Genomic DNA, 23,619 nt, shown 5'->3' on the forward strand with positions numbered 1-23,619 from the left:
TAACAGTGATTAGGAACAGAAATTCAGACGGAAGAAGCAGGTAGGCCATCAAGAGAGTTCTGATGAGCCCCTGGAGTAAACAGTGTTGAGTAACTGGAACAAGTGTTTGCTCTTGCTCTTCGCAGAGGCATGATCGGACATGCTCGGTATAGTCTTGCTTGGTCCAAAGGCCCACTGGTAAGGTCCTGCAGTGGAAGATGCTGGTTTTGCCAATCAGTCCTCAGACTTTCTAAAACTCCCTGTTGAAAGATGAAGGGAAGCAAGAATTTCTTTGAAGAAGTGTTATCTCATTCAGCATTTTTAATCTTTTTGTTACTTCATAATTATAGACTGTGCAGTTCTCAGTAAACTAGATTTTTTTCCCAGCATTCTGGAAAGGTTAGAACAGTGTCAGACTTAATATTTGTACAAGCATGTGTGTTTGCAGCTTTATCATATTAAATACATGGACCTGCTTCTATTCTCAACTGTGTAAGTGTAAATCACTCTTTATATTTAGAGCGACTGTAGCAGTATAAATCAAATACAGATTAACTTAGATCTGTATTTATGTATGTATGGATATTTACAACGAATTTTTATAAGTTAAAGATGGATGGCACATAATATATTTTAATCTTGCCTACCAAGCATTAGTATACGTAGGACTGTTGCAAGTCAGATAGGATGTTTGATCAAAGGAGTAAATTTTTACGGAGGAGTTTGCAAAGCCTATTAATTTTTAAAAACTGGATCTCATCTACACCAAATCTTACCAAAAAATCTTACTCATTACACAAAAGCCTTCTGAATTCACTGCCTTTGTTTTCAGCATCAAGAAAGTCTGTGTAGTATTCTTACTTTCTGTATTGATGGCTTCAGGCCTTTTAGTCTGTAGCCAATACTTTCATGACCAACTGTCAGTCTGTGATGGAAAACAGCATGTTTGTGAGATAGACTGCATCTTTAACTAAGATTAAGATCCCTGTTACTTCCTTGATAAGAAGGAATAAACAGAAGCCTCAAAGCAGGATCATTTCCCATCTTTTTTTAAAAAATCAGAAGTGGAACAGAACCTGTCTAAAAATGATAACTTCCTGTTCATTTTCAACATTTTCTGGCATTTGTCTGAGATGCTATCAGGACCTGGAGCCTTACCCAATCTCATAGTTTTTATGGCTTCAGACACTTCCTCCATTGTTGCTCCTCTCTCCAATGTTTTATTCCCTTCCAGGCAGAGCTTCATGTTTTCAGCACCTCCTGGAATCATAGCCGTGAAATCAGACATGGAGAAGACCTTTTGGTCACTCCCCATCTTTTGCTGCTTCAGGATTTTGCAGCTAATACCCCTTAAATTTCTTGAGTGTTCCAACTATTTTCCCCCACTTTAACCATTTTCCCCCCTTACTACCAGTTACATTTCTAACATTTGGCTTCATTCCAAAACTACTGACTTCTCTAGTTCCCTGCATGCTTTGGATTGGGCATTATTTTTCCTTTTCCCCCTTCATTTCCTCTTTCGACACGTCCTCTGATACATCCTCTTCATTCAAGTCACTTGTGAAAATGCTACCATGTTGATATGTTACTGTATAAGAACAAATGTCAGAGTGGACTTAAAACACAATTGGGAAAAAAATAGCAAAAATATCTCCAGATTTCCAAATAAGGAAGGAACTTATCATATCCTTTCCTACTATTCAGAGAGAAAGGTGAAGGGGAGGATGTATTCTTTTATTCCAATTTTACCTTGCCTTTCACAAGAGTTGCCAGACTGGGAGTGTGAAGATGAAGAGTGGGAGAGGCAGGATTTGCCCCCTCCTCCTCCACCACTGCCACCTCCTCCACCTGAAGTTTTACCACAGGCTCCACCTCCTGTTCTTCCTCCACTCCCTCCTCCTCCACCTCCGGAAGAGGAAGTTCTTCCGTAGGATCCTCCAATTCTTCCTCCGCTGCTTCCTCCACCTGAGGACCAGCTACTTCCTCCTCCACTACTTCCTCTTCCAGAAGACCAGCTAGTTCCTCCATGACCTCCTCCTCCTGAAGATCCGCCACCAGCTCCTCCCTGGGAGATGCTGTAAGGGCATGTATGTATAAGATTTATAGCAACATGACCAGTGTCTGGCATCCTATCGGCTGTATCGAGGCCACTTTCTGACTCCCTCTGAGCTCCTCATATGACTGAGAAAGTACTGTTGTGTGAAACATGTTCTAGAGAACTGGTTTTAAACTATTCTAATTAAGGACAAATTAACTGATCTGCACAGAAGAAGAAAAAGAAAGATAATGGATGGCTTTAGAAGTCTTTCAAAGTACGTACCTTGAGTATTTATAAAAGACAGTTATTTTCTTGCTTACATTTTCATATATAACTGTACTTCCTGATTGTACTTAGGAGAAGAAATGGAAATGGAAAAAAGAAACTATAATGTTCTAAATACTTTTGTAAATGTTTTTGTTCAGTTCATAATAAGTATAGAATAATACAGCTTTGTACACTGCCAGCCAAGATTTAGATTGCGTATGAATTCTTGTGATGATTAATTAGTTGCACTAGTTCCTGATATAAATATTGCTACTTTCATCTTCACCTGTTTGCAAAGATGGCATGTTCATTAGTCTGAATGTACGTACCCAATATCATGCTGCCCTTCCTCAAGCAGTGCCCGGTACTGAGCAATCTCCTGTTCCAGGCGGGTCTTGATGCCCAGGAGCATCTTGTACTCTTCATTCTGACTCTCCATCTCACAGCGGATGCTGGCCAGCTCCTCCTCCAAGGGGCCGATCATACCCTGGATCTGCTGCAGCTGCATGTTATAGCGACGTTCTGTGTCTTCCAAGTTGGATTGCAAAGACTGTACCTGAGAATGAAAGAAAAACTACAGTGTTTATGGGAATGTGGCATGTTATGGGAATGTGGCAGGATTAGATCATTCTTATGCCCCAAATGAGAAAAATGGTACACGGTGTCAGATGCGCCAAGCATCTTCATTAAATGGAGTGCTAGCTATAGCTGATCTCCTGTCATTCCAGCAACTCACGTGTTCTTTCATATCAGAGGATCAGAAGCAATCATTACCTACCATGCTGATTTGCGACTGCAGCTCAATTTCCAGGCTCTGATAGTCACGTCTCAGCACAGAGATCTGTTGGTTGCTTGATTCCACTTCCTGGCCACTTGACTGGACTTGTTGACTAACTTCCTCCATCTGAAAAATTAATATACAGAATTGGAGTTTTTGAGTTTTACTTACAATGTCAGCATGGTAGTTTAGCATGGAAGCATCTGGCAACACAACAAGTTGAAGCAGGGCCACTTGTAATATGGGGGCTGTTTAAACTTGCTTATATGGCTCTGCCAGTGCAGTTCAAGCCCACTTGTGACTTCCCTTATTTTAGTCAAAGGGATTCTACCATTATAACCTAAAAGCAATGGATGTTGTCATTCCAAGTGTCGTTCATCTACAGGAAGTTCTTACCGAAAGTTGGTATTATTTTTCTTTTGTAATGTGAACATTCAAATTGTAACCATTTACCTTGCTTTCATACCACCTTTCAACCTCTTCACGGTTTTTCTGAATAATATGTTCATATTCTTGTCTCATATCATTCAGTTTTTTCAGCAGATCCTCTCCTGGAGCAGCATTCACCTCCACATTCACATCACCACTGGACTGCGTTTGCAGCGATTTAATTTCCTGCAGAGAAAACCCAGGCCCAAGGCAAATAAACAAAAATGGTGCAATTACTTCGTGAAAGAGTTTTGAAGTCAGTTAATTTGCTCTGACATCATAAACCATCCTGGATCCTTTCAACAACATATATATATGTATATTGGGCTTTTTTTCCTGTTAGTTATTTGGCCTTGACTTCCCAGTCATTGCTTGTTGAGAGGGACCATGCTCAGAGATGCCCTGGAACAGCCTGGGCCTGGCAGTCAGCCTGTCTCAGAAGGCCCCTTGCCGAGCTGCCGCACATTAGGAGAGCAGGGAAGACTATTTAGTGCAGAGGATATTACCTGCGAAACCTCCCCACGTTTCCAATATTGTACGTGTTCTTGTTTTCCTCTGCAATTTGCATTTCAAGGAGCTGGCTCTTACCTCCTCATGGTTCTTCTTGAGGTCAATCATCTCCTCCTTTAGAGACTCAAATTGCATTTCCAGGTCAGACCTGCTCAGAGTCAGATTATCCAACAAGGGTCGCAAGCTATTAATGTCAGCCTCCACATTCTGCCGGAGACCATACTCCGTCTCGTACCTGCGCCAAGGACAGTGCAGAAGGGTCAGCCCTGGTCTTGGGTTTTCAGTCCTTCTCCTACTGACTTTATTTATGAAAAGGTTCACATATTCCAGTATCTCAGTGTCTGCTTTTGTGTCTGTACTTCATAGCACATAGCATCTCTCAACCAGCAGAATTATGAAATCAGCAGCCTGTACTTGAAGTTTAATATTAATATTAAACTTTAATATTAAAATGTATTCTGTGGTCTTTTCAGTGTCTCTTCTTACTGTAGACTTTGTGCAGGTTTCATCTATCTGTTTCATCTGACTTTCAGTGAGAGAAAATCACAATTTTTATTTCCTTAAAGCTTTTTTTAAGCTTTGACTCCACAGCCATAGGGAGTATTCCTATTGAAGATCATTGTAGAAATAATGAAGAATTTTGAAGTCATACAAATTATTTCAGTTGCGCTGCCATGGAACCAGGAGGAACCCTAGTCTCTGTGGATTGATGTTTGTTTATGGAATGAATTTATGCAACTAAGGTGAGGAAAGTAGGAGAAAAGAAGTCAGTGCCTGGAAAAGAGGAATATATATTTACTTTATCCTGAAGTCTTCTGCAGTCATCCTTGTGTTATCCAGGTCCAAAAGTACCCTGTTGGTTTCCACAGCCGCAGTCACAAGCTAGAAGAGAAGACAATATGCTGAGGAAAATTTTCCCCGTGAATCTCTCAGGTTTGCACAAGGGACAGAAATATGAATGCGATCCTCTTGTTACAATTCCCAGGTGTCTGAGGGGAACAGCATCTCCTACATACAGAGGCCTGGAAAGGTCATCTACAGCGCAAAACAAAGAGGTACCTGTGTGAAAATAGCATCAGAACTGCAAAAGCTGTTTTGTGAGTACAAGAGCCCTGTCAAGAGGCTTAGTGTCACCACCGTAGCTCTATCGCACCTTCCATGCGCGCGGGCCAAGGGCTGTACTCAGACAGTGCACATCCCAGAGAGTAATTGTTACCATTTTTCCTATGCTCTCAAATCCACTACAGGCGTCCTGAGAGTCTGCACTTGCTGCCAACGAACAGTCTGTGGGGTGTGCTGTAGGGGGTGTGCATGGTTTCTGCACCTCTAGATGAAGATAGCGGGATGCATGCACAGAAGGCAGAATTTCAGGCGCAAGAGGCACTTTCAGAGAGACACTTAGTGAGTTTAGAAGTATCCATGCTGGGTGCCTCAAACATTTTACTCAATCACAAAAAGTCTGTCAATGCTTAAACTTCTCTGACAAAGAACATCCTACCTGATTTTGAAGGTCTTCAATTTGTCCATAATAGTGGCTGTAGTCCTTTGTACCAGTAGGACCTTGCTTCTGGTACCACTCCCTGATTAATTGTTCAAGCTGAGCGTTTTCCATTTCCAAATTTCTGACCGTATCCAGGTAAGAAGCCAGGCGTTCATTAAGGCTCTGCATGGTCAGCTTTTCATCGTTGGAGAGAATTCCCACATTCCTTCCATGAAAGCCACCACTGCCAAAGCTGCCACCACTGAAACCAGCACCACCTCCACCAAAGCTTCCTCCATAACCACCACCAAACCCACTCCCCCCTGATCCAAAGCCTACTCCCATGCTGCCACAGCCCGTTCCCCCTCCATAACGACCACCGCTCATTCCTCCCCCATAATAACCACCACTCATTCCTCCTCCACAACTACGGCCGCTCATTCCTCCTCCGTAACTACTGTGCCTGATCCTTCCGTAGCTACCACCGCTAGCTCCCCCACCATAGCTGCTCCTGGAACTTCCTCCGCCACAACTGCTGCCAGAAATCCTGCCACCACCACTTGTCCTAGAAGTGATTCTTCTTGAGGAGGCAGAGGAATACTTACTGCCCCCTCCACCACCACCACTGCTAGCACTGCCACCGCTGCTCCCTCGCAGGCAGCTTTTAGAGGTCTGCTTGGAGCCACAGCTCATAGTGGCAGCAGCGAATGACTCAGTTAAAACTCAAAGCTGGTCTCACAGTTGTTCTGGAATCATAGCTCCAACTTCCACCCTGCCTGGTCTGCATTTATACCTGAGATAGTGGGTGTCACCATCAAAGGGAGTACCTTCTTTCCATGTGCATTTGCAAGCCGTAGTTTTTCTGCCAAGGGTAATTTGCCAAAGGGAGATGTTTGACAGTGTCAGGAAGCTTAACCCATACTCAAAGTGTTCGTGACCGTTTGTTTATTGATACAAAACATGTAATTTCTGTTGGGTGGCTCTGAATGAGGTAGATCTTTTCTGTGATCTAGTCCACTGACTTACAGTCATCTGAATTAAACTCATCCCACTCACCTCATCCCGTTCACATCTCTTTCAGCACAACAATAAACTGTCATAATATGGGGCAGTAATGAATGTTACTATTTCTCTTTTAATGTCGTCATTCCTCATGCTCTTTCCCCTTTCAGATATTTGTCAAGGAATCCCAGCTGATTTTTTTATACTTACATGATATTTTAATAGGTTCTGGTTTATGGTTATCTTATGCTGTATGCTCCTTATTTTCAGTTGTTTATTGCTTTATGCCTTTTGAAAACATATCGCAGGATGTATTCTGTAGGTACACTGAACCACTCTGACATCTTTGTAATTTCTCATAAAAACTTTGTGAACATTGGCAAATATTATACGTGTCAGCAATTTATTCCAAACATACATCTACAATTATGTTTTATAATAACAATTTCATTATGAAAAAATTGTATGACAACTGGAAAATAGCTCTGTGTAAGACTACAAGAAAAGGAAGAGTGACAGGTTGTTGCAGGGAATAACTCTTCGTGTGCTTGGACCAAATGCAGTTACAGGATGGTCGAGAGAGCTGGGAAAGTATCCTGGCTCTGGGCTAGTCTCTCTTGACATGTCTGTGAATATGAGAAGTAATATTCTCACTCCTGAAGGGATTTCAAAAATTCAGTCAGGATGTTTTCCTTCCGCAGTGCAAATACAACCATACTTACTCAGAGGAGAAAGGTTAAGTTCCCTTTTTTGGGATTAAGTCAATAAGCTGTACATCAAAATAGCATTTTCCCTTCAGTTTGGTTTTCCATTCATGGACACAGCATGACCAAAAGTAGGAAATATTTGCTATCTTGCATCTTCTTCTTTTAAGATTGTATCTTTTTCAAATACCTAGCAGTGGATAGTTCAGCTGAGCATCCGTCTTCTGAGCTCTTACAGCAACCTGAGCCTCAAACATCTGCAATTGCTTTCCTGACTGCCTCTCATGTCCCTCTTCCTTCCCAAGCACATGATCTTTAGCAAAATGCAGTCTGTTAGCTGTCATTTTTTGTAGGTTGAACTAGTTGTGTGATATCCAAATTCCTGTATTGATTTGGTATATTATTCTTTTCTTGCTCAGCTTTTGTGATGTTGGTTGTTGCTAATTTAGAGGTTTGTTTGTTATGGCTTATAGCAAGTGTTTGTGGAAACATCTTTTTATAAATGCCCCTCCCAGCACACCCTCGCCCACACAGTAGGACACACCTGAAGTTTCATCTTCTGCTAGACTTCATTTCTGAAATGTCTGAGCAAGGCCTTCTCTGGCTTGTAGAAATTTAAATGTTTCACTACAAAACTTAGTGGAGTCTAAGTCGTAGTTTTAGCTTGTTCCAGTGAGAAATCGTTTTCTCTTGAAGTGCACGAAATTCTCTTCTATACTAACAGCTACTTTGGCTCATGAAACTATTGGGTTCCGTTCTGTTTAACTGTTGGCTTCCAGCTGCTGACACCCATGTTATAAGGACACGGATATGTTTCTATGTTGTTCTGTATAATTCTGCAGAAGGGTAAGGTTTGGGTTTTTTTTTTCTGGAAAGTTGTTTATTTCATCTTTTGTATGAGTCGTTCCTTTCAGATAGACTAAGCTTCATGTCTTTCGTTCACAAAAAGAACATGTTTGGATAGTTTGAATATCAGTGAGGATGCTTGTGTGCAACATACTTCACAGCTTCATGTTTAATACATGACAGGAAGACTTAATGCCATTTTTTCCCTAGAATTCGTGCAGGCAACATGCCTCAAGAGTGAAGATTAGCTCCTTAAAACTGAAGAAGCCTGATGGATTCAGTGTATCTGGAAATGACTGGCCAGGATCAGACATAGAAGTCATGGAACAAATGGTTCCTGAAAGGAATGTTTTATTTCAAAGTTTGCTGTAAGATGGAAGCTGTTTTACGAGATGGTAGTTTTCTCTGCAGTTATGTCTGATAGGATTGTCCAGGCATTTGCAAGCATACTGAGCTAACTAGATGATCTTAGATAATGTTTCCAGCAAAATTTAGAGATAATGCTGCAGAAGAGAACGTGGAGGGCTGGGAAAATCTTAACATAAGAGAGATTTCAATAAACTCCGCAGGAACTGCAAGGAACCCCAGTAGTACCTGTGAAACGGGACAGTGAAATGTTACGAAATCTCGGGCTGGTGCTGCTTATTGCAGCATCAAGCTGCTGCTCCACAAACACATCAAGGCACGTCCATCCTAAGTTGGTGTGCCCTTTGCTATCACACCCTGCGGTGCAGTGAGTGCAGCACAAGGAGCCGTGAAGGCTTCCTCTGGCATTGCCCAGACTCAAGTTCAAGTGTGACTTGAACTGCAAGGTGAGATTTAAAACACAGGACTTGTTTTGAAACGGATAATTTTTTTTTTTTGCACTGGGCATAACTAATGGAGAGAGCATACAGTCACAATGTACCCTCAAAGCTGAGAGTTTAATGGCATTCAGGAAAACCTGCCCTTGTGCAGTGACTGACATGCTTCAGGTCACAGCCAAGATAGGAGGGGGTGGAGGAGGAGGAGGAAGATGCCTTGGGGGCGGCTGACACCATAGTTGTTTGCAGTGAGGCCTCTTCCCTTCTCCTGTGATGAAACTGTTACGAGCTCCTGCCCAGAAGAGGATGGTGGCCTATTTAAGCCTGAAAGGCTCACCCAGTGTGGGCATGAATTCACCCAGTGCACTCAAATGGCAGAATTATCATGTGCTCTGCAGCAACACAGACGTGCGTTGGCTGAAAGCAGAAGCCGGGAGAGAATGAAGTCTTTTTCCTTTGGGGTGTGTGTGGCAGCAGGAAGGGGTGAGGCTGAAGTGGCCTCCGTGGCAGGCTGGGGTGATGGCACGGTGATGGGAGTGTGGGCTGAGCACACGCAAGCTCCTATCAGCTCCCGTGGCACCACCTTTTCTGAGCTCTGCATTTACAGCCTCCTTTGGACTGATGTGTTTGGGAGAAACTGCTGAGGCTGCTGAGCACATGTGTTGGGGTACAACTGGACCGTTACCCACCCTTTTCGGTGCTTCAGTGGGGATGAATCCTCTTCCATCCTTCCTACTTCTGGTTAGGTCTTGTCAGGAAAATTCAATTTGCTTATGTTGATACGCAGAGAAAAACTGTGGAAGATCTATCTGGGGAATATGACTCATTCTCATAATTATACATTATAAACTGACTTCCATTATATAATCATCAAGCAATTTTGTTAACACCAGATAATCCCATAGAACAATATTTCTCCATAGTAAAGAAGAAACCCAGTCCCTGAAGGATAACTGTGTTGGAGGGAGAACACTGTTCTCGTTCTGAGGATGTACACTGCTCTTCCTTCCATTGAGGTTCAGCGGCCTAACACTTAGCAGGAAACTGTTCTCCCCTCCACTAAAATTGAAATGACGAGGGTTTTTTTCTTATCCCGATAAAAAGCTAGATGTTTGAAAACTGAAAAATCTGAGAAAATTTGATTCAGATAGTTGAAACATATTAGGGCTCAATCATGTTTATTATTTTAACAGTGGATTAACTGAGAGTTCTAAACAAGAAGTAATTCCCACCTAACGATTCCCGATTGTTTACTCTGTAATGAGGGCACAATGTGCTTTGGAATCTTTTTTTCCCACTAACTCAGCTGTTGGTGCCTGGCAGCAGTTCCATCCAGAAATATTTGGGGTTGAAAGTGTTGTCAGTACCAACTATTTCCAGTGAAAAGTATGATTTTCGCTAAATGCATTTTTGTAATTGGAAATAGTTCTGTCAAAAAACTGCGCCCCATTCTTCTCCTAGCAGTGGGACACTCAACCAGTGGACTTAGGTTTGTTCCCACAGCAGTTTGTGCAACTGTCATGAAGCCCCGGTGCCCAGCGGGAGCATCTTCAAATGTATTTAGCATTACTTAGTGGAGCAGTACACAGCATGTATTGTTCATTCTGTTTCTTTCTTCCTATGTATATTTATGGCCACATCTAATAAAATAAAGCAGTGTGTTTTTAGAGCTCAGTGAAATTCTATGAAGACCACCTGCATATGATCATTCCCTGCATGCCAAAACATACGTAGGCTTTTTTTAAGTGAAGGTTTTTAAAAGATGTGTTTTGAGGTGAGAGAGTAAGTCCCCACCTCTCCTGCACTCTTCTGCAAGACAGGGTGTAAGTCTTGGCACCTGCCCACACCCCGAGATGTGTGGTCAGAGGGAATATCCCTGGAACGTATCCTTGTTGTGTCTGATGGTCCTAACACAGCACATTCACCCACCTGTCAGTTAAAACTGGACTGCAGCACTGGGAGGTGATCTGCTGCCCTCCATGTCAGGGTAGTCAGTAGTATCCAATCCAGCAAACATCTCTCCTTTAGGGAAAAAAATAATTCTTGCATACATTATACTTGATCTGTTACTCATTTGTTATTGCAGAGACTAGTACTGATGAAACATTAAAGGGCACCTTCAAAAGATCCACCACCCAATGGAACGATGGTGATTATGATAGGAACAGTAATTAGGTGAGTCAGGGCTGTAAGAGACTTTTAGAGTACAAACCCTTTGGTTGGGAATGTCTTCATTTTGGGTGTAAACAGCCACTTGCACAGCTGACTCTTTGGGGTCTCAGCTAATGCTACTTCATTGGCAAGACCTTCGTCAGCAAAGGGTCTAAACTGCATCTCTGCCATTGTAACGCAATTGCAACCCCTACGGAGAGCCTGGGTTTCACTGTGCTCCTGCCTAACAACATGATGCACAACATTCCAGTGCCATTCACGAAACATAAACAGGTATTAGCAAATCGGTGCAGAGAGTTTCAGCCTGGCGTCCATTCTGTGCACTTACACACAGGAGAAGGCAGCTGGGGTCTTCGAAGAGGCAGGGAGGAAGCCTGCTTCGTCTCCTGCCATAGTCACACGCACAGAATCAGGTCATGTCAACCTCACTACGAATGTGACCACTGAATACAGGTGAGCAGGCTGGAGCGAGATGTCAGGGCTGATAGCTTGTTCCGTGTTTTCAGCTAGCAGAATCTCCCCAGCACATACCGCAGACACTACTTCATCTGTTTAGCCGAGTATTTCTGTTAGAAGAAAATTAGCCAAGCAATCAGAGCTGGGTTTGCCACACGCCTCTCCCCTGGGCACCCTTCGGCAGCCTCGGTGAGAGCCGAGTGCCCTCTAGAGAGCAGGCTGCAGACCGTGGCGCAGGGCCTGTGATGTCCGTCTCCTCCTGCATCTCCAAATATCCCACACAGTGAAACACAAAATGTGTCTGAATTGCTCGGCACCGTGGGCGCAGGGATGGGCAGCGGCAGGAGGGAATGCTTCCCCACCCCACTGCAGTGCAGTAATTGCAGCTTCCTATGTGTTAGAGGACTGTCCAGTGCAAGTGGCCCCGGACAGCATGGAAATTACTGTATATTATGTATCATTACATTTTTATATAATATTATTTTAATTACATATTATTGTACTTTTGTTGTATAGTCTAACAGCAACTTCCATTTAGCCACAGATAGTATTAGCCAAACTTATCTGCATCTCCTGGCCTCTTAGTAAAATGTAAGTCCCACTTTAAGCAGAGTATCAGATCTCGGTCTCACGCACTGCGACAGTGCGCTGTTTCCCCTCCTCGGGTAGGCTGGAGTGAGAAGAGGAGAGGGCTGTGCCAGGCCCGGCGCTTGGGAGCAGGAGACTGGCAGCTCGGCATTTCGGCTGGATCTGCCAGTTAAGAACAGCTGACACCTTCTGGAGAGATCTGGAAAGCACCACGATGTCTGGTCTGCTGGTATTTACGACACTTTCTCTATTTCCTTGTTCTTTGGCACAAGCAGCATTTGCGTGTAATGATAGTTTATTATTCCAGCTCCTCTGAAGTTTTTATCTGCAATCAAATACAGTGCTCATGAAAAACTTTTGCTTGAGTCTTGATACAAACTGGATAGACTACTAGTTTTGCCCTGTGTTCTCAGGCAAACACATGTTCAATTTCTCTTTCCACTGAAAAAAACCCACAAACAACCCAGTATAAGTATTTTCACGAGTGCTTCAGGTCAATATTTCCTTATGTGGTGGCAAGAGGGAAACGCCAGTGCTGATGGCAGCAGAAAGTGAAAACTCAGATGCCAAATTCACAGGATTTTAGTTTCGATGAGAAACCGTCTCTCACTTCAGGGACGATTTGATTCACGCTGTTTAGCCGAAATCCTCAGCTGGGAGGAGCGAGCAGCGGGTGGCACGTCCGCAGAAGTGAGCGTTTCGTACAAGGGTTTGCACGATGGTGGCAGCTGCCGGGGAGAAATCCCAGTCTGGGAAGAGCAGCACGGCAAACCTGGCACAATACCAGAGACGAGGCGTGCGCTGCTGGCATTTACCTCTTCCTCCCCTGGTGCACATCAGCCAGAAAGCCGGTGTCAGCCGTTTCTGCTCGCGTTTCTTCTCCAGGCGCTGGCTGAGGCCAGGAGAGGCCGCCCTGGGAGCGCGGCGGCGGCGGCCGTGCCTCCCCGAGCTCTGCCCTCCCCGCATCCCCGCTGCTTCTCACAGCCCTGTCCGCCAGGGATCAGCCTTGTTGCTTCTCTGCTTCAAAGCCAAAATACCGTCCTCCCTTTGCCCTCCATCCCCGTCTCCCTGCTTATTGCAGCGCATAAACTGACCGTGAGCAGAGGCAGAAATGCTGTTCTTCCAGGTGTGTGGCAGATTCAGGAGTGGGATTTGGGGAAATGCACTTGCTTTTACGCTTCAAATATTTTTTAATTTCTCAGCAAAGGACTCCAAAATATTTTACATGTGTTTAGGTGTGAGAAATGTTTGTGCCATTTGTGCCAAGGGGCTTTCAGGCCATCCGCTTTTTCCATCCTGTGAGTGTCTCTGCACAGCTACGAATGTCCACCCACCCCTTGGCTGTCTCAAGAGAAGAGGAGATTTATCATAAAATTTGAATGCTGTCATCTCAGCACCTGCTCTTGGCTCTGCTTACAGTCACCCAAGAGAAGAGGCACTTGCGTTGCATGGTCCCTCTCCCCAGGCAGACGTCTGACACAGAAGAGATGGGATTTGCTCTGCAGGGAGGCAGACTCACTCAGACGTGCTTACATTACAGAAGTCCAGAAGACAGGTAAGGTCAGAAGACACCTCCCTCCCCCCAGATGACTACAGTGCAGATCTGTTAAGATGGGTGTGAGTGACATCGTACTCCCCAGCAGCCAACGCATCTCACAGTTTAATGCCTAACACATCTGGAGAGCAGCTGGAGTTGTGCACCAGGGATGGCTGCTAAGCCGATAACTGTGTATGGATATACACCATCCTGAGCTTGGTTTTTCATGGAAATTTCTGTCACTGATCTCTCTGTTCTCCTTTCATTGATGAGCTCCAGCTCCACTAACTTCCTCCTTTGTGGTTCTGCAATGAATTTAAGCAAAATGCTGTGTGGGAAGCACGCAGGCATCTGCCTGAGCTGGCTGGCTGTGCAGATCCTGGAGGACGTCATGCAGGAACGGGCAACGTGTGCTACGGGCTTTGACAGGGAGGAGGCGGACAAGACCTGCAAGGTCAGCGAGGCCATTCTCTGGCTCCCACTGGCAAAGCAGCTTTGTTGCCAGTGGAGTATGGCCCTGACCAGTTTAGGTGACCCTTGTGCGTGGGTTACCAGCTTTTCCTGCTGGGGCCATTGCAGAGGCTAGCTAGCCTGGCTGAGGTTGTGGTTTGCACCTGGATCAGCACCTGATTTTCTAAAGGAACTCAGTCTCCAGACACAGGTTTCTTGATTGCATCAGGCAGAAGCAAAGTTTTATTAGAGAAATTTTTTCACCACCAGGTACATTAGTGATCCTGACTAACTCAAGTAACTTCTAGAGATTACAGCATTACAGAACAGAAGTAGCAGAACAGAGAAGAAGGTGGCTCTCAACAAGCCCCTTTAGATACATGGCAAAGCATCGCTGAGTTACTTCTACTTTCTCTGCATAGAGGCGTGCAGTGAACATTGAGTGCTCTTGTTTTGTCTGTGGGTTTCTCTATATGTCATCTTCTAGTCCATTCCTCCTTAATCACAAATTCTCCTGCAGGTCACTGGAGAAAAAATAGAGCAGCATTATTTGATTGCAACAGAGATAAAATCCTTCAAATAACAAAAATTTGGTCTGTGTAGTGCCCTTATTTTAAGAATACACTCTGTTAAACAAGAGCAGTTGGCAGACAACCCAGGAAACCCCAGAAATTCCCTAAATAATTGTGTTTTAATGGGAATTTGCACTTGTAAAGTTACAGATCTGGTCTTCTTTTCACTCCTTCCTGACTCTTTTGCTAAGCTTTGTTTGGCCATCTTCTTTACTTCTACTTCCAGATCTTTTCTTTATGCCTCATTTCCCCAGCTTTCTCCTCTTAGTTCTACTGCTCCCTCTTGTCTCTCATTTGCTTTCTGCAACTCCGTATCAGTCAGAGCTCTCTTTAAACCTATTTCTTAGTGACACAGCCAATTTTGCGCTGCAGTTGGATCCATTGTAACAGATCATACCTGTAGCATAGTAACTCTGTGAGAAGATACCAATAACATGTCCTAGGAGAGTGTGTTGTCTCCTGGCCTTATTACAAAGGAACAAACTGAAAAAAACAGTTTTCCTTTTGTGAAAGCACGGCTCTTACCTTGTATATCTCCAGTCTTGCAGGGTGGGACTTGGGGCTGGCAATGGGAAGATGAAGTTGTAGTATAGGTGTGGCTTGTCCTAATGACTCCTCCTCCTACACCAGTTCCTACTCCGATTCCTGCTCCATGACTAGTAGGATAAATTTGGTGAGAGAAATAGGGAATTTTAGAACTTTACATGACACTGCTGACTGACTACATGACACAAAGTCTCAAACTGTGTCCTTTATAGGGGTTAGAGTATTTTACATTGCGTTCTTTTTTCACTTTCAGAGTTGCTTTGCATTTGTGCTCCGCTTTGGCATGGAAATGCAATGCAGAGCGTTGCAATTAATTCTTATTTTGACAGTTCTCGCCCATCTTACTACAGAAAAGAGATTGTTATGAATGCTGACTTAATACTAGTAGTTACAATGTTGTAACTAGCAGTTAACAGATTTGATTTCTCTGCTCTGCAGATCCCAAGGAGTGACATTTAGTTCAGATTTGAACATTCATCACAGTAAAGTTGCTCATGAGACAACTTTTTCATCTCATAGAAAGCATTAAGATGGACTAAAGATTATGTCAGATTCCCAATCTGTAATACAGATCCTTGATATTTTCATTTATTCTCTAGTGGATTTAGAGATCTACATACATAAGGTCCTGCTGTCCTCCTTCCAACAAGCACCGGTAGGTCTGAATCTCCTGCTCCAAACGGCACTTGACATCCAGTAAGGTCTTGTATTCTTGGTTCTGGCACTCTATTTCCGCTCTTATTTCAGCCAATTGCTGCTCCACGCATGTGATCTGGTTCTGTAGCTCACCGAGGAGGGTGTTGTACTGGCACTCAGTCTCAGCCAGAGAGGATTCCAGATTATTTCTCTGATAAACAAGACAACCGAAGAAACAACATTCATTTAAGTGTCACCCTGGAGTTTGTTATTTCCAATCCAAAAGAGCTATTCACCACCATCATGCTGATTGGTAGGCCTGGCTGTTCATGCTAAGAAACCCAGCAGCAGCCACGTCACAGCTGTAAGGAAGCTCACCACCCACCTGGCTGAGCTGAGCTTGGAGATCGATTTCCAGGGCTTGCAATTGGCGTCTCAGTTCAGTAACCTGGTTGTTGCACGTCTCTACCTCCTGACCGCTTGTAATAACCTCCCGATTCACCTCTTCAATCTGAAAATCACCAATCCAGAATAAAGAGCTTCAGAGAATATCTGTGTAAGTTGGACTTGCTTTTACAGAAGCAGAATACAGTGAGTAGCTAGCAAAAAGACGAGTGAGCAGGGTGAGTTCTCGGTGCACTGGGCGTTAACCGCTGGCTTCAACTGCTTGCTCTTTTTACAAATCACATTAACCTCATGGCTATTAAGTCTCTTTAATTCAAATGTGGAATATCTCAGTTCCAACACCAACACCACAAGGCCTTGTGGCAAATGCTGCTGTTCCAGATGGGACATAACAAACTGGTCAGACAGGCCTGTGTCTCCTGTGGAACACAGGGTATAATGAGTGCTGATCTCGGGCTTCACTGTAAAGGAAGAACTGCTTATTGTCTCCGTGTCTGTTTTCTGAAATGCTCCTGTGCCCTGAAACGTGCATGTCAGTTTGTTTCGCAGCAAGTGTGTGTCGCTTACCTTGCACTCATACCAATCCTCAACTTCCTTGCGGTTGCGCGCTATCAGTGTTTCATACTGGCATCTCAAATCCTCCAAGATTTGCCTGAGATCTGGTCCAGGACAGGCATTGACCTCCACACTCACGTCTCCAGTTGATTGTTTTCTCAGGCAATTCATTTCCTGGAAATATAACCCAGATCAGATGCATACTGGCTTTTGAAAGACGACATAGAAGAGCAGAGCTTGGTGGCTAAGAACAGCACTCCCTGCGAGGAGTGCCTCCCAGCTATGGCTGTAAAAAGCACTGGAAGATGGTGCAAGTGTTTTCCCCAACAAATCTGTTGGGTAATTTCTTCTCATCCACTGGAGTCAGCAGCAACTTTCACCCCCCTCTGGCACTCGCAGTGCCAGTGCAGCCCCAGAGCAGCAGCCGCCTCTCTGCCAGCGCTCCCGTACCACCCACGAGGCAGACAGCTCTGAACCCCAGAAGGGTTTGATGGGAAAGCTGTGGTGTGAAAGTGGTTGATCTTTACTTTTAAATTCAGAGCACATTTCGTGTAGGCAAAGTTTTATGTCGGGGCCATGGTGCTCCTAGGGAAAGGGCAGGACCCTACCTCCTCGTGGTTCTTCTTCAGGCAGCAGAGCTCCTCCCGCAGCGACTCCAGCTGTGCCTCCAGGTCCGACCTGCAGAGAGTCAGCTGATCCAGGACTTGGCGTAAGCCATTAATGTCAGCCTCCACGCTCTGGCGCAGGGCCAGCTCCGTCTCGTACCTGGTTTGTGCAAGAAAGCAGAAAGTCAGAACAGTAACATCTCACATGTGCTCAGTTTACGCAAAGATCTCCTTTCCCAGCTACCTGCTCTAAACTGTATTTTGTTGTCGAAGCTGAATGCACTGTGCATTAGATTTCTGCACTGCACTTAATGTCTGTTATGTGAAAGCTTTTCTTCCTCACCTATTTTTTTCCTGCTCCTGATCACTGTATGTTTGATATCACTTATTCAGCTGCATTTCTCTTTTGCTGATCCCAATCTGCACTGGTCTGTGATGGAAATGCGCCAACTATACCACTAAGGACCACTCCCTGCAATGTTGGTCCCCAGCCCTCACCAACAAACACTGTTGCCAAATGTTTTACCCGAAAATACTAATTAAGGGAGGGCTGGTGACCAAGAGCAAAACGCCTTTCATCACTCCATCCTGTCCTAATGTGGTGGTGTAGTGAGACTTGTCTGAAGTCTCTATAATTAGTGCACTGAGACTCCACACGTAAGATGCAAAGGAGCAGGGAGGAGGCAACGGGGTTCATCTACACAGAGGGGCACTCACTTCACACGGAAGTCGTCAGCAGCCATCCTGCTGTTATCAATGTCCAGAATGATCTTGTTGTTATCAATGGTTGCGCAGACAATCTGGAAAAGAGCAGACCATGAGAGATGTCTCACTTCTCTCTGCTGTTATACTCTATAGGTCTATCTAGATTGCAGCTAGGTAGTAACTCTTCACAATTTCCTTTTTCTGTTACCTTCTTATTTAAGTAACCTTGTTCCTTGAGCAGAGCAGTTGCAGGAGGTAGCTTTGCCTCCTTAACTCACAGTCAGTAAAGAAAAGAGGTCAACTGTGTAGAGGTTGGGAGTTAAAGAGTTGTGAAATGGGACTTCCCAGTTTCAAGATCTGAAGGCAAGTTCCAAAGATCCTTCACAAAGAAGTGAAGCTAAAGAACCTTCCTTAAGACATTAAATCTCAACTGACATTCAAGCTGGCGTGTTCTGGGCTTCAAGCTTAAGGATATTCAGGGAAGATAGTTGGAAGGTATCTTTAAGCCTTAAGATCAGCCATAACTTTCATTGCAGACTTATTAGTATCAAGGTGTTTGTGCCACTGTGGCAATCAATTTCAAATACTCAGCTTTTCTCACCTAGAATTTATAATGCTTCGTTTGATACAGCATTTGATATCCATGTTTTGCTCTTGTTCCATAGTTCTCTTTGCTTTGCTTTTCCTACTGGGCTAATACCACTACATTTCCTCAGAGCACACTTGGTAATATCATATTTATAATTGTATAGTCAAAACATGATGTAACAAAGCATCCTTTTCCTTTTTAAGAGTATTATCCCACCTGTATCACCTTGCAGCATGCGTCTTTGATACGCTCCCACACTCAACAATGTCATAGGGGAACTTGCCAAAATTTATGTTTGCGAAGACATTTAGCAACACCAAAATTACCTCTAACAATTGCAGTAGGTTCTAAATACAAATTGAGAAATAAGCTTTAAATAGGGGAGGAACAACTGAAAAAGGGGATTACCTGATTTTGAAGATCTTCGATTTCTTTGTAATAGCAGCTGTAGTCCCGGGGCTCACAGGAGAGGCCCTGTGTAGCGTACCACTCTCTGATTCTGCACTCCAGTTCAGCATTTTCCTTCTCCAAGCACTTCACCTTGTCCAGATAGGAAGCCAGGCGGTCATTGAGATTTTGCATGGTGACCTTCTCATCGCAGGACGAAAGCAAACAGTCGCCACCAAGACCACCAACAACCACACCACCTCCAAGGCCAAAACCAAGGCCATTGCCATAGCAGTTGCCACCTCCATAGCTCCCACCAGCCAAGCTACCAACACTCAGTCCCCCTCCATAATTCACTCCACCGCAGTAACTCCTTCCAGAAAAACCTCTGCCACTGCCTATCCCGTAGGAAGAAATCCGTGCTCCACCACCACCACCAATGATACAGCTGCCACCACTGCTCCTGCCTTTGCTAGACACAGTAATAGTCTCCTTAATGTTGCAACTCATGGCGACAGCGGTTGGAAATGCAAGCAGAAGCCCAAAGCAAGATGCACAGCTTGATATTAAATCAGACTGCGAGTTGTCCGTTGCCACGAAACTCTATTTATACCTTCCACAGTGGGTGTCACCACTGTTTCTTCTTCCCATAAGGCTGGCTACTCTAGCCATTGGTGCCAAGAATAATTTCTCAAAGGGAAGTTTCCTTTCAAGAATCCTGGTAGACAAGGAAGATACTTTACATGTCTCTTGCTAATTTCAAAAATACATGAGCAATAATGTTTTATGAATCATCAGCTTTTTGTTTATGATGCAAACTTTAAAACATTAAGCCAGGAAAAACACTGTCCTAAATTATATACCAGGAAGAAATCATTAAAGGTTATTGCATCAAAGAGCTCTTTATCTCTCATTAATTTATTTTCATTTTATTTTGAGTTGAATAAGCAGTTTTCATGCAAGGTGCTGATGTTGGAATATGTAAGATTAAAAAGAAAGAATAAATACGAAGTTTGACTCTCGAATGATGTATGAGGAATGATGTAAGAACTTTGTGGAAAGATCAGAGACACAGAGATTAACCTCTAAGTCTCTCCATTGGCAAAATGACAACTCCAGAACACTCTGCTACAAGACAAGTGAGACCGTGGAGTGATCTCTTAATGGGCATGGATGAAAGGTTCTTCATATATGATCATAGCTCTCCAGTAATTCACAAAGGATCTGTTTCTTTATGTGGAGAGCGTAAAGTAAGGTAGAAGCACTTTAAATATTTCCTGTTGTTCAGTGAAAGATATTTTTGCAGTTTTCATCATTATGGATAGTGATTGTTGCTCGGGAAGAGTGGGTGTTTTGAAACAGTGAATGGGAGTGGAAACATCCTATGGGAAATCTCTCTGTCAATATGTGCTGCATTCTAATAAGAGATTTGGGACTACTGTCCTAGGAAATATAAAGACAGAATTGCTGATACAGCTGGCAGAGCAATCATTGCCCAGTACAGTTCTACACTGGCTTGGAGAAGATGGGTTAAGTACAAACTAGAGGTTCTTCTCTATCACTAACATCTCCAAATCTTAGCTAGGCAGAGGAATTAAAAGGTAAGAATCCTTTCGCTCTTCTGACATCAAAATTCAAGCTAAGCTCCTTTTCATGAGATGTTTTGCTAAGACTCAAAAGCAATGGCCTTCTCTCTAGGGAGAACCTGTTTCTACTGGCCGTTGAGCAAGAGGCAGGCGTTCCACAGCTTTCTGAAACTAACCGTTCACTGCAAGAAATTCTCCAAGCCTGCTTCACCAGGGAAAAAGTGAGCTCAAACTCTTGCTCAAATCCTCACTCTGTGTCAGGATTGTGGATTGGAATAGCTATTATTATGGCAAGTAAATAATCCCACTTAGTGAAGAACTGAAGTATCCCAGTATTCATGGATTTGCCCATCGTTTTATTGCTCTTATTCTTATTTCTGTTGAAAAGATGCCTCCCCTTATCTCTGCATGCTTGGGTGTTACTTATCCAGTACAATGAAAGCCAGCAGCATTCCGGTGATGTCTGCAGCCGGCTGGAGACAGACGTGTGGATAGACTTGCTCAAAGTGATTTACTCAAAGACAAAGAGCATGCCTCTGGCAGAGTCTGCAGTTGAACCTAGGTCTCTTGTATCAGGCTGCAGTGCCTGAATGTCAGCCTGCCCTTCCTTCCAAGCTGTGCTCCGCTCAGTCCCTACATACAAAGGAGCAAAGCTCAGAATAGGTAAAACCTCATGGTGTATAGGAAGGAATACCTGGATTTCATTACTAGGACTGGGGAACATAATTGGAGTCAGGGTGTGGTGGTAAGAATGAACCGAAACTGTCGTAATACTGCATCGCTTGAAGCTTTGCCTGTCCTGCATATGATTCCTCAGGAGTTTCCCAATAGCTGTCTGCAGCAAGCATCTTTTCTGAGTGAGCACACATTCCTTCCTCTGCTCCACAGTTATCATTTTAGCACATCAGAATATGCAGGCAGAAACATGGAATGACTTACTCCTTTGTGGGAGTGGAGGATATCTACATGCCTATTGGGGTAATTATTGCGGAGAGCAGAGAGGATGGCTCCTGCTCTTCTGAGAGACCTTGGTCCCCTGTGGGCCTGTAGCCTTATCCATTAGACCCACCTCTTTCTGCTGCGGGCCTTCAGCAGGCACCTTTGCCCAGGATCCTCGCGTGGCACACGCTTGCCCTCTTTCTTGCTATTTTTTCTTTTTGTCTTCAGGAAATGGGTGCGCTAGTTAAGCTAAGATAAAATTAAATAATTGTTCTGAAGACCTTAAAAAAATAAATTAAGCTTTCCCTCCTATTTTCATTCAGTTATTTGAACTTATAAGCTTCCTGGGTCTGTCTCATTAGCACAAAGAAATATGGAAATCTCATGGAAATGTAGTTTCCAGCCCAAGGTTTGCAGCCCCATAATTTGCAGCTTGTTAATATATGGGTTGTTTCCAGGGTGTTTTCTGCTGAGGAACTGTTTATCACAAGCTACCTTCTCATGAGCTGCTTTCCAGACGCATCCCAACTTGTAGGTCCACAAACAACATCACAGTGTCTTAGGAGCTGAGTCTGTACGCTCCCGGGGGCTTTCCAGAGGCATATTCATAAAGCCTGGATCATTAGAGTCCTTCTGGCCGTGTCATTACGTCTCTTTCACCTCTCAGGAATTTAGGACAGCTCCTTTGTGAAAGTGCATGCTTTGCACCTGCCGGACCTGGTGGGAAGGGTGGGAAGGCCTTTGATATGAGTACGGGGAATCAGGTGGAGCAGCTAGATGTCAGTAGCAGTTCGCAAGAGAAGGACACTAGCCCAGACCTGGTGGGAATCAGATGGGGCTCCCAGAAGAAAGCAGCAAGCTTTTATATAGTGTAGGTAGCCTAGAGTTTCCAGAAGACTGAGAACTGGAAGAGCGTCAGTACAGTATCTTTATATTTTTAGAAATGAGAGTGTGAGGACTGGTGGATTGGGAAGGATTGAGGCCAGAAAGGGCAGCAGTGGGTTATCTTGCTGTCTGTCTTCGCACTGAACAAGGCAGGAGAAGACAACGGGAAAGGAAAAGGGGAAGATTTTGCTTTCCGACTTCTCAGCAAGAGCTCTGAGAACAACTGGGATATATAGAGAGGAGTCCAACCAATGGGAATTTCCCATTATAACCATGATAAGTATCTCTTTTGATCTTTGGTGAAGCAGTGGCCTTACATGTCTACTGAGGGATTTTGGCATCAAGTCTGGAACTTTCTGTAGGGCTGGAACTGATCTTTAAAGAAGGCTTGATTTAGATCCTTGGTTTAAAAGCTTCTATCTATGGCCACTCTTCTGAGTCATTATTGCAGTTGTTCCAGTACTGCATTTTCTTTTTGTGCTCTAGCCCCTGGATACTACTGGGTTTAGTGTCTGGTAGGTGAAATAAAAGAAATACCACTGAGACATCTTCTCTCCGTGTTCTTTTACAGCAGGAGAAGCGCACCTTTCACCTGCTCCCTGATACATTCATGATTGAGATTCTTCAGACACTTGCTACCTACAGGCCTTGGAGATGCTGCTTTCCTGGAAGGTTTCAGCTTGTGTTAAGTTTGTTTCTGTAGTAAAAGAGAAATTGGTGTCTATATAAAGAGCTGACACTAGAAAAGTGTGCCACACTATACTGTATATACGGTCCTGAAATGGTTTTGTCTTTATGCCCTTTCCACTCCCCCCACCCCGAGGCTGGCTGTTCCATAACCTCCAGCTTTGGATGGCAAAGGAATAACCAGGAGTTTTGCTTTGCCAGGTCATCTCGTAAGTGAATATGACTCTTTCTGTAACAACCACATCACAGTGTACCAGAAGTAACAGCAGCCATATCCAGTGCTGCTCTTTTAGCTGTGAACCTGCAGGGTGGAGCGGACATGTAAAACCAACCACTGCTTGGTTTTCTGGACCAACAAACAATTTAATCCTCAAAACACCCTTCAGCTCATAATGGCTTTTAACTGAAAATCCTCCAAACCCAGAATGACTCTGCAAGCTCACCATGGCTGGTTCCCATGGCTGCACCCACCAGAAGTGCTCC

At 44.1% G+C, this 23,619-nt stretch overlaps 2 protein-coding genes across 2 annotated transcripts; both read right to left on the reverse strand.

Moving 5' to 3' along the window:
• Nucleotides 1–213: 213 nt before the first annotated feature.
• On the reverse strand, nt 214–6,174 carry LOC127026534 (keratin, type I cytoskeletal 13-like). The gene is made up of 9 exons (XM_050911839.1): nt 5,500–6,174; nt 4,801–4,883; nt 4,080–4,236; nt 3,516–3,677; nt 3,063–3,188; nt 2,614–2,840; nt 1,729–2,054; nt 1,138–1,239; nt 214–239 (listed from the first exon to the last, which is right to left on the reverse strand). Exons 1-9 carry the CDS (start codon nt 6,172–6,174, stop codon nt 214–216), a joined length of 1,884 nt encoding a protein of 627 aa, XP_050767796.1.
• An 8,363-nt stretch (nt 6,175–14,537) lies between these two features.
• LOC127026535 (keratin, type I cytoskeletal 19-like) lies at nt 14,538–19,549 on the reverse strand. The gene is made up of 8 exons (XM_050911840.1): nt 19,061–19,549; nt 18,076–18,158; nt 17,362–17,518; nt 16,766–16,927; nt 16,179–16,304; nt 15,778–16,004; nt 15,137–15,267; nt 14,538–14,563 (listed from the first exon to the last, which is right to left on the reverse strand). The coding sequence occupies exons 1-8, from the start codon at nt 19,547–19,549 to the stop codon at nt 14,538–14,540; spliced, it is 1,401 nt and encodes a 466-aa protein (XP_050767797.1).
• Nucleotides 19,550–23,619: the final 4,070 nt, after the last annotated feature.

This window comes from Gymnogyps californianus, chromosome 28 (assembly GCF_018139145.2).
Source record: "Gymnogyps californianus isolate 813 chromosome 28, ASM1813914v2, whole genome shotgun sequence".
Taxonomy (NCBI): Eukaryota; Metazoa; Chordata; class Aves; order Accipitriformes; family Cathartidae; genus Gymnogyps; species Gymnogyps californianus.